This window comes from Choloepus didactylus, chromosome 11, assembly GCF_015220235.1.
Source record: "Choloepus didactylus isolate mChoDid1 chromosome 11, mChoDid1.pri, whole genome shotgun sequence".
NCBI lineage: Eukaryota > Metazoa > Chordata > Mammalia > Pilosa > Megalonychidae > Choloepus > Choloepus didactylus.
In genome coordinates, this window is record NC_051317.1 from 25,632,864 (window position 1) to 25,642,642 (window position 9,779).

Below are 9,779 nucleotides of genomic sequence, written 5' to 3' on the forward strand. Positions count from 1 at the left end.
TGGAACTGAATTTCTTCTCCATGTAAACTTCTGGATGTAAACTTTGTGCTGCAGGACGGCTCCCCTCTGCTCGGAGAGCAGCGCCGCCCCACTCGGGCCGGAGTTCAGACAACAGCCCGACCGCAGATTCCCGGGCAGCGAGGGAGAGCGGCCGCGCGCAGGGCTTGTCCGCGGCCTCGGAAGACTGAGTTCAGATCCTCTCCTTTTAGGTGGGTTGGCGGCCTGGGCTTCGCCGCGCTCCTGCCTTCCTTCGGGTACTCGGTAGAAAAACAAAGTCCGCGCCGGCCGGCCAGGTCTGCTTCTGAGCGCCCACTCTCTCCTCGGCTCGGCGGGGCCGGCTGGCGTCAGGCACAGAAGGGCTTGCCTCCTGCCTTGGGCAAGGGGAGCAGCTCCTTGGCGCCGCCGGCGGCCGAGGCGTCGTGGGGTGCGGCGGATGGGAAAGCGCGCGCCAGGGGCGCGGACAGCACGTTAGCGCCGGCCCCCAGTGAGCGTCCCAGCGGCCCCGGGTCCAGGAGCGCGCCCTTGGCGGTGGCCCAGGCCTGGTTCAAAGTGCTGTGCCTGAGGATGGGGTCGTGAAAGACCCCGTCCACCCAGTTTCTGAGACTGGTGACCGGGGAGTCCTGGTCCCTGTCCAGGGCACCGGCGGCGGCGGGCGCCGATGAGATGGCGGCAGGGGCGGCGAGGCCTTGGCGCTTGAGCATGCACGACGGGAATTCAGTGTGGCTTAGGGCGGTGGTGGCGGCGGCAACAGTGGCCGTGTGCGCCAGGGACCAGATGCGCGGCTTGGCATCGAGGCCCGCGGTTGCTCTCCGCGGCGCAAAGCCCAGTTTGGCCTCGCAGGTCTGCGGGCCACTCCCGGCTCCCGCCTGCTGCTCCGGCCCCGCCGCCACGCTCCGGAGGCAGCTTCGGGCCCTCTCCAAGTCCTCATCCAGGGCGGTTCCGCCACCGGCGGCCAGAGGCATCCGGAGGGCACCGGAGGCCTCCTTGCCCGGGGCACCGGGGCCGTCGTGGGCAGCAGGGACTCTGTCCAGGGACTGGAAGGGCGGCTTCAGCTCACACTCAGGAGGTTCGGTCTCAAGAGGGTCGAAGTCCTCCAAATCACTGAGCTCCAGCTCCTTCTCCTCTTTGCCAACGGGCTCTGCCCCAGGAGGGGGGCATGACCAGGGGAGGAAGAGAGATCAAGGGCAGTTAATCAGAGAAGCTCCAAGCCCCCCACATCCCCACATCCCTCTCTTCCCTAACTCTAGGCAAAGCGCCCAGGGCGTTTCTCCATGCCCCCGCCCGCCCAGAGGCTCCTAAGTGGCAAACAGGTGACGGGCAGGCAAGACCACTTCAACCACAAATTAATGGTGACGGTGTGTGTGTTTGGGGCGTGGGGGTGTACTGGTGTCTAAGGATTTCCATGCCTGATCCTGCCTTTCCTGAACTGCTCCGGGTTCACCACCACAGTCCCAAACTCGCACAGGGCCCCAAACCGGGCGTCCCTGCCTCTGCCGGGGAGGGCGGGAGGATTTGAGTTTGCAGCCCCCACCCAGTGCCCTTAGGGGTAGGGGCGCAGCAGGGAAGGTACCCGGAGGCCCTGGCCTGGCCGCCCCGGGGCCTCAGTCCCAGCGCCAACCTCCGACCCACCTTCGCTCTTGGGGCTCTTGAGGGGCTCCTCGCGCGCCTCGTCCTCCCCCTCCTCCTCCCCGCCCTCGCCGTAGGGCCGCTTCTCGTCTCCGCACTTGTTCCGCGGCGGCCACGTCATCTTGTTCTCCTTCTTGAGGCGGCGGCGCGCGTTGGCGAACCAGGTGGAGACCTGCGTGAGGGTCATCTTGGTGATGATGGCCAGCATGATCTTCTCGCCCTTCGTGGGGTAGGGGTTCTTGCGGTGCTCCTGCAGCCAGGCCTTCAGCGTGCTGGTGGTCTCGCGCGTGGCGTTCTTGCGCCGCGTGCCGCTGTCCATGGTCCCGTACCTGGAGACAGGCTCGGCAATGGGGCGCCCCGCTGGGGCCCGGGCCGACGAGCGCAGGGTGCGGCGGAGGGCCAGGCCCGCGCGGGTCTTACTTCCGTCGTGGGAACGTGTTTATGGTCGGAAGGAGACAACAGCGCTCGGCCCGAGGGCAAGTTCAATATCTATATTTAATTAATCTTACCCGAAGCCTAAGCTCCTCCTGGAAAGGGTCGGGCAGTTCCGGGCAGAGCGCGGGCGCCGGGCACCCTAGGGCTCTGTCCCTCGGCAGACTTGTGGTTACCTTTTGGTAACCCTAATACACATCGGATTGATGCCAAACCTCATCTAAACTTTCAACGCCCTTGGGCAGAAGTGGTCATTAGCGCCCAAAGGGCCTAAATGGACTTTCGTCGGTTAAAATTTTAGCCTGGCCCAGCGGAAGCTGGGGGTGGGGGTGGGATGCTGTGAGCCAGTGATCAAGGAGGGCCGTCGGGGGGTCCTCTCTAGTTTCCACTGTAGGGGTGGGGTGGGGGCTAGGTCCGGATACACAACCCAGGCTGCGTTTCTTCGGGTGGGGGGAGCCACTGCAAGCCTGAGGAGGACCCGACCTTTGGTGGGCCGAGCCTCCACACGGGACCGTTCCCCCCATGGGACCTCCCGGGAAACCAAGGGACCACGAGGACTTGGCGAGCCCGGGGTGGGAGGGGAGGCAAGGATGAGAGGCATTTTAACCCCAGGATGGGCCAGGCGCTCCAGGAAGCCGGGCCTGGACGGTCCACATGGTCACCTCAAGCCTCCTGAGCCTCCCAGAAGGGGCGCGGCGTGTGGGGATGGTGAGGGAGGGCTTTGCTGGTTCACCGTGCAGCGGGGCCCGGGGGGTGGGGGCCGGTCCCTCACCTGTCATAGGGGTACTGGCCCAGCGCCGGCTCGTACGGGTAGTAGGCGGCGGCGGCGGCGGCGGCAGCGGGAGCCAGGCCCGCATGCGCAGATCCCGCCCCATCCTTGGAGTCGAAGCTGTTCTGTAGGAGCCAAGAGCCTGTGGTCGCAGCTTCCGCGGACGCCACCGAGCCGAGCCCTCCCTCCTCCAGGCCCCTCGCTCTTGTACCTTTGAGCAGACCCCTGGGCAACCCCCTACACTGCCCCCCCCCAGGCTTTCCCTCTCTCCCAGGCAGGGAGGAACCCATTTTTGCCCAATTTAGAATGGGGTCCCCAACTCCTGGAGTAAGAACGCGCAGTTGGGGGTGGGGGTGGGGGAGTGATTATGGGGGAATAAAAATAGAGAGGGAGGGAAAAACAAGGCGGGAGGGAGGAGACAGAGGACCGGATGGGGGGGAACTGGAGGGGGGCGCAGGGAGGGGAAAGGATAGAGGAGTAGGGAGGGGGTGAACAAGAGGGGAAGTGGGACGGGGCGTGGGGGCGGAGGCAAAGAGGAGTGGAAGAGTGTGGAACCTGGAGACGGGCAAGCCCAGGAAAGGGAGAGAAGCGAGGCGGTGGGAGGGAAGTGCTGCGGAGGAGAAGGGGGATGCGAAGGGAGGGAAAGAGGGGATGGGGAGGAGCAAAGGAGGTAAGGGGACAAGGCGGGGGTGGGGTGGGGGGGTAGTCCCAGGGGGACCAAAGAGGAAAGGAAGGGAGGGCAGCAGAAGTGAACCTAAAACAAATACCGCCCCACAAGCCAGCTCACCCCGTCCCTGGGGTGGGCGAGTTCCCAGGGACGACGTAGGAGGCAAAGATGTGCCCCCTCCTCCGCAATAGCCCGGGACGCGGAGCCCTGGCGCCCCGCCTCCCGCGCACACACGGGGTCAGCGGGTTTGCCACCGGGTGCGCGCCCCCACCCCTCTTACCAGAGAGTAGAAGGCCGACGCCTCGGAGCCGTAGGTCACGTAGTTGCCATAGCCCTGCGAGCCGCCGTAAGGGCCCCCGTAGACACCGAGCGCCGCGGCCGAGTTGAGCTCGTGGCGCGCGGTGGCCAGCAGCCGGCTCTCGTAGACCGGGCAGTAGACGGGAGCCTGGGCCGAGGCGGAGGGCCCGGAGTCGGCCAGAGTGTGGCCGCCCGACTCACAGCACGTGCTCAGGGCGTTCGTGGTCATCAGGAACTGCGGAGACGAGCCGCGAGGAAGGCCGGGGCATCCGCGGCGGGCCCCCCACGCGCCGCCCGCCCCGGCGTGTCCCGGGTCCCCAGGGCCGCTCTTCGGCGCGCAGCTCTTCCCCGCGGCCCTTGGAGGTCCGGCCTGTTCGACCCCAGAGCGCTTCCCCCAGCCCCGCACCCGGGAGGTGTCCGAGGCGGTGCACGTCCCCGTCCCGCCTGGGGCAAGTGCTTTTCCGCGGCCGGGCTCCTTGGGGTGCAGCCTCGGAGCCCGGGGATCTAACGAAGCGGGGATGAGGGCCTAAGTCGGATTTCCCCACGGCCTTGCGCTCGCTCCCCGGTGCCCGCCAGTCGTCGGTCGCGCTCCCCCCATGGCCAGCTTGGGGGTTGGGACCGCGCTGGTGCCGGGGTCCGCGTCCCCGAGGCCCTCGCGCCTTACCTGGGGAGCCGAGGAGTAGGGGTATCCGAACTGCGGGTAGGACATGGCGGGCGCGGCCGGCGCGGCGCGGCCGCTGCTCGGGGGCCGCCGGCTCCTAGGGGCTGGGAGGGCGAGGCAGAAGCGCCGGTTAATTCCTCCGCTCGCGCCGCGAACTTTTTAAACCGGGTGCGAAAGTGGGCGGCAGAGGCCGCGGCGACTGCTTCAGCCTCACAATCCGCAGCCTCCGGGAGGCTCTGGGACCGACCGGCCTCGCCGCGGCGACGCAAATACATATTTTGCAAAAAAGGAGAAAAAAAAAAAAGAGTCGCGCCAACCCGTCAAGTCAGATGTGCGCGGCTTCGGGCGGGAGACGCTGACGTCAGCCCCTCCGCGCGGCCGGGCCGGGCCGAGACGTGCGGGTCGCTCGGCCGGCGGTGCCGGGGCGGGGGCCGCGCGGGACCATCGGGGCTTCTGACAAATGAATCCCATCCGAGGAATCGATACCGCCCCGGCGCCTGGTGTTTCCTCCTCAGTCACCGAGGACGGGCGGCACTTTTAATTAGATATTAATTAATGAGCAGCTGCCCCTCCCCACCCCACTGTACTCATTAGTCTCAATTTCAAACGAGACCCTTGAAGGGACGCCCGAGCGAGTCTTCATTTAGGACGCAATCGACAGATAAAATGAGCCGGCCGGGCCGCCCCCTCGGCGAGACCCTCCCGCGGTCGGAAGGCGGGCAGCGGGGCCCGGGTCTGAGAACGCGGACCGTCGTTATTGATTAATGAGGCGTCCGCAATGCGAGGCTCTCGGCGCTTTCCTACCAGTCGAACCCGGAACCCTGATCGGGTGCCAGAACCAACTGTGGCCACAGGCTGTCCGACCTAGAGGTCAAATGCCCTCTGGGGTGGGAGCCTTCGGCCCCTCCCAGAGCCCGCTACCCCGGGGCTCCGGGGCTCCGGTTCTGCCCGGCCTCTCCAGGCCCGCGCCGCCAGCTCTGGTCCTCTTGGCCGCGGAGTCTCCCCGGGACCGCCCCCTACTCCAGTTAGTTAAGTTCCTGCTGGGCCCACGACCCAAGCCTCCCTCTTACTCCCCTTCCCCCCACCGCTCAGCTTCTGCCGGCGGCTCTGCCTCCGCCGCCCCCTGCCACTCGCGGCTGAGCCCGGGACTACTGCCAGGCGCTCCCGCGCGCTCCGAAGGGCAGGTTTCCCAACTCGGCCGCGGGCCCCTCCCGCTGCGCCTGCTCGGCCCGGCGACCACGGGGCTGGGTGCAGGGGAGGGGCGCTGGGCGCCAGGCCGAGCCCCACCCACCCCCGCGGGGTTTTGCACTGCAACCTGCCCGGGACGCACAGGCGGTCTAGGGAGGAGCCGAGTGTCCACCCCAGGGCTTCCCCAGCCAGCCCCGGCCCTGGGGCGCTTCCCTAGCCCGAAGCCGAGGCCGGGGCGTGGGTGGCAAGGGGGAGTCAGACCACCGGGCTCGCTCCCCGCCCTTTGCGCCGCAGCGCTCCGGGGGCCCGCGCTCGTCCCGGCGCTCTCGCCCGGGCTCAGCCCCCGCGGTCGGCCGGGAGGGGAGCCGGGCACGGCGCTGTGCAGACTTGCTCGGAAAGATGCTTGGGTTCAGACCTGTGAACCGCCCCGGGGTCGCCCTCTAATTAAGGATGACGCTCTCGCCCTCTCCCCAGCTGCAAGCCTGCCTCCCCGAAAGGAAATCTGCCCGCCCTGACAGCTCGGTTGAAGGTGACTGATGACTGTCTGGAGACCACAGTACACATCATATAATATCTGCTGCGTAATTGCTTTAATTTACAGATGAAAATACGAGTTCTCCGATCGCGTTGGACCCAGCCGGCCACGTCCGAGCTGCTGGCCAAGGGAACCCATCGGAAATAATGAATAGCCGCTCCATGCAAATTATTCAGACAGTTTAGCGTCTGTAGCCGGGAGAGATATATAAAGAACACGAGTCAAATGACATTAATAATTGTTTTTGAATTCTGTATTGATTTCGTGGCGGGCCGTGTTGATTTCTTTCTCACCTGAATTGCTAATATCACCTTCCTGTAAATAATAAGAAACTAGCCACCGGGGCTTCTCGGGTAGAAATGAATCTCTCAATCTCTCTCTCTCTTCCCCTTTTCCTCCTCCTGCTCCTCCCCTCCCCCACCGCCCTCCTCCCAACCCCGTGCGGTTTCCAGGCTTTTGCCCAGGCTTCCGCTGACACCTTCCGACTCTCCATTATTTATTGTTTATAAACAACTTGCTCCACGCTGGGTAGAGAGGCCAGGGCGAAGGATGGGTGCCGGGCTAGGGCCGGGGGAGCAGGGCTGGTGCTGGAGCGGTGGTGGCGGTAGTCCCCTGCCTTTTCCTCACTCCCCAGGCCCGACTCTGTGTGAGACGGGTGAGGCTCAGTGGAGGTCTAGGTGATTGTGAGCGCTCGGCGCGGTGTGGGGAGCAGAGCCACAGAGGAAAGGTGGGGCCAGGTCCCGGAGGCCTGCGCGGGCCACCGGCTGCCTTTCCTTCCCGGGAGACCCCGGCCACGGTCCGGGAGCGACGCCCCTTAACTCGCCCGCCACTCACTTCTGGGCAGACTTGCTCACCCCCGGAGCCTGCACCGGAGCAGGCTCCACCTCCCAGGGCGCCTCTTGGGGAGGGTGGCAAGGGCTTCCTTTGGCCATCACTGCCACTTTCTCTTGTTTGCCTTCCCGGCCTGCGAACGCTGACAGTCCCAGTCCCCAACGCCCGGCCCGGCTGTCCGGGCGATGTTCACTCCCTGACCCCGTGAATCCCGCGAACAGACAGACTTTCTCTGGTGGCTGCACACTGACCCTCTGCTTCCTGCCGCCCAGGGCCCTGCAGCGTGCGTCTGGCAGCCGCCCCATTTGGGGAAGCTCACTGCTCCTGGAGGAGCCTCCCCGTTCACCCAGGCCTCCCTACCCAATCCTGGATCCAGGGTCAGCCCGCGGGTCTCCACCCGGGCCGGTGCACACATTCCAGCCGAAACCCGCCTGCCCTACTTTCTGGGCCATCCTCATTCCACAGAAAAAATGGGAGTTTGTCCAGGTGCCCCTTCCTAACAAGCCAAGCCTTGAGCTGAGAAGCCTGCCTGGTTCCCTTGGGTCCTGGGGCGCGTCTCCAAAGCAGATGAAACAGGAGTGTGAGCTCGTCTGGTACCCTCAGCTCAACCCGGTGCAATGAGCCACATCCCCCTGGGAACCCCGGTTCTATATAATCCGTGCGCCGGACTGCGAAGCCCTGCAGCTGGGCTTAGGCGAGGAGCCCTCATGGCCTGCGGAGCTGGGAAGCAGAGGAGGCGATAGGGCCTGGCAGGCAGCAGAGGGCCGAGGGAGATTAGCCCCAAATAGGGGCTGCCGGCTGCCCTTTTCGCCGGGGCGATGTTGGCCGTTGGAACCGCCCAGGGATTCCGGGGAGACGAGCCGCGCCCCCGCCTTCCTGAGGCTTCAGTTGGGATCTCACTCCTGCGACTGGCCCAGCCCCGGCGCTCCCGTCTCTTCCCAGAGTAGTCCCCCGGGGCCATCCCCGGGTACAGAGGGCCCAGAGAAGTGGACCCTAGCCGGAGAGCGGGCCCCAGCCGGGCAAGGCCCTTCTTTTCTGAGGCTTAGGGCCGAGCCCTTGGGGGCGCCTGTGCTCCCTGCTGGAGGACACCCGGGCCGGGTGTGGGGTGAGCTGCCTTTCGCACCTCAGCGGCACCGCCCTCGCGAACCTCGAGGTGGGCAGGTCACCCTTTCGCAGCCGTCCCCCGCGTTCCCCGTGAAGCTAGTGGGCGAGCTGCAGGGGGCACGCGCGGACTCCCTCCTGCCCGAATGCCCCTCCGCTCTGCCCGCTCTCTCCGGCTCTCCGCGCCCGCCGCACGCCCGCCGCCCGGGCCCGCGCTTCTCCATCCCCGGCCCAGGGCCCCGCGCCCGCTCCGCCGCCCTCCGCCGCCGGCTTTCCGCAACTTGCGGCCAGCGCCGCGGCCTCCAGAGACCCCGCCGGCGGGCAGCAAACTTTGTCCCCTCGGGCTCAGGGGCGATTCTCGAAAGTTTGCGCGGCCGAACCCACTCCCTACCTGCGCTGGGGACGCGCCGGCCCGCGCCGCTCCGGGCGCCAGGGCCGCGGTGAGCAGCGCGCAGCGGGACGCACCGGGGAGTCGCCGCCGCCGCCCGCGCCCCTCGGCGGAAGCGCGGAGCCTCCGCCTCCTCGGCAGGGGGAGGGGTCTGGGAGCCCCGGCGGGGGCGGGCGGGGGACGTCGCCTACCTGCGGTGGCGCCGGGCCACTCCCGGCAGCCCGCGAGGGCTCCGCGCGGCCGCTTGGCGCGCGCGCTCCGGCCGGGAGCAGGCGACAACTAATGGAGACATTTCCAGGCGGAGCACCTGGCGAGCGGAGCGCGCCGGCGTCCCCAGGCGCCGCGGTCGTCAGCGAGCCCACACCGGCGTGACGTGGGCGAGCGAGCGCCGCCGCTCCCACCCGGCCGCCGGTTGACGCTTTTCCCCGCGGCGCCGGCGCGGCCCAACTTCGCCCTTCGCTCTCCCCGCGCGCTGCTCGGCGGCCGGACAAGCCCGGGTGTGGGTGTCCGGCGGTGGGCGGGGGGAGGGGGGAAGGGACGCAGGGGTGGGCTCCCGGGAGGACACCCCGGGGGAGGACAGGAGAGCAGGAGGCGCGACGCCTGGAGTTGGGCGATCGCTCCGCTCACTGAGCCCGCTCCAGGCAGCCCTTGGCTCTCAGGCTCTCGGACAGTCCGTCCCTTCCCTGGCCCCAGTCTCCTTGCTCCCACACTCTTCTGTTGCCCCCTGGTGTCCCCTACCCCTGGCTCTCAGGGTAGCAGGCTCTGGGTGTGGGCAGCAGCCAGGGCAGGTGCATGGGTCCCTCCCAGGGGACGGAAGCTGCGGGGGTGGGGGGGTGGGGGGGTGGAGGAGGCGACGGGGCTCCAGGTCCTGGGGCAAAGGCCTGTGACTTGCCCACATGGCCAGATCGTCTCGCCTGCAAGGTGTTGAGGATGGTCCAGAGCCATGGGCTCTGGCCTGGGCACCTTTGGTGTGTGCAGCCTGAGGCCAGAGCTGAGGAGGGGCAGGTGGGCCCCACAAGGCCTCACTTTGCCTCACTGGTCAGCCCAGGACCCCTCCCGTTTTCCCCCCACTGGGTGCCAGGAAAACTGGGCACGGCCTGTTTGTCGGATCGTGTAGCTGGTGCTCAGCACAGGCCACGGCAGGGAAGGTAGGGCGGTGGGCTGGAGAGGAAGGGGCCCACGGCTTATGAACCTCCAGGACCCATTGCAGAGATGAGGGAGCAGTTCCCGAGAAGGGGTCAATCTGCCCGTTATTGGCCAGGCTGGGCTGGGATCCTGATGTCT

General features: G+C 67.2%; 1 protein-coding gene across 1 annotated transcript; it reads right to left on the bottom strand.

The window, feature by feature from the left end:
- Window positions 1-344: 344 nt before the first annotated feature.
- IRX4 (iroquois homeobox 4) lies at window positions 345-4,500 on the bottom strand. The gene is made up of 5 exons (XM_037799458.1): window positions 4,456-4,500; window positions 3,775-4,026; window positions 2,831-2,952; window positions 1,630-1,955; window positions 345-1,138 (listed from the first exon to the last, which is right to left on the bottom strand). The coding sequence occupies exons 1-5, from the start codon at window positions 4,498-4,500 to the stop codon at window positions 345-347; spliced, it is 1,539 nt and encodes a 512-aa protein (XP_037655386.1).
- Between the last annotated feature and the right edge of the window lie 5,279 nt (window positions 4,501-9,779).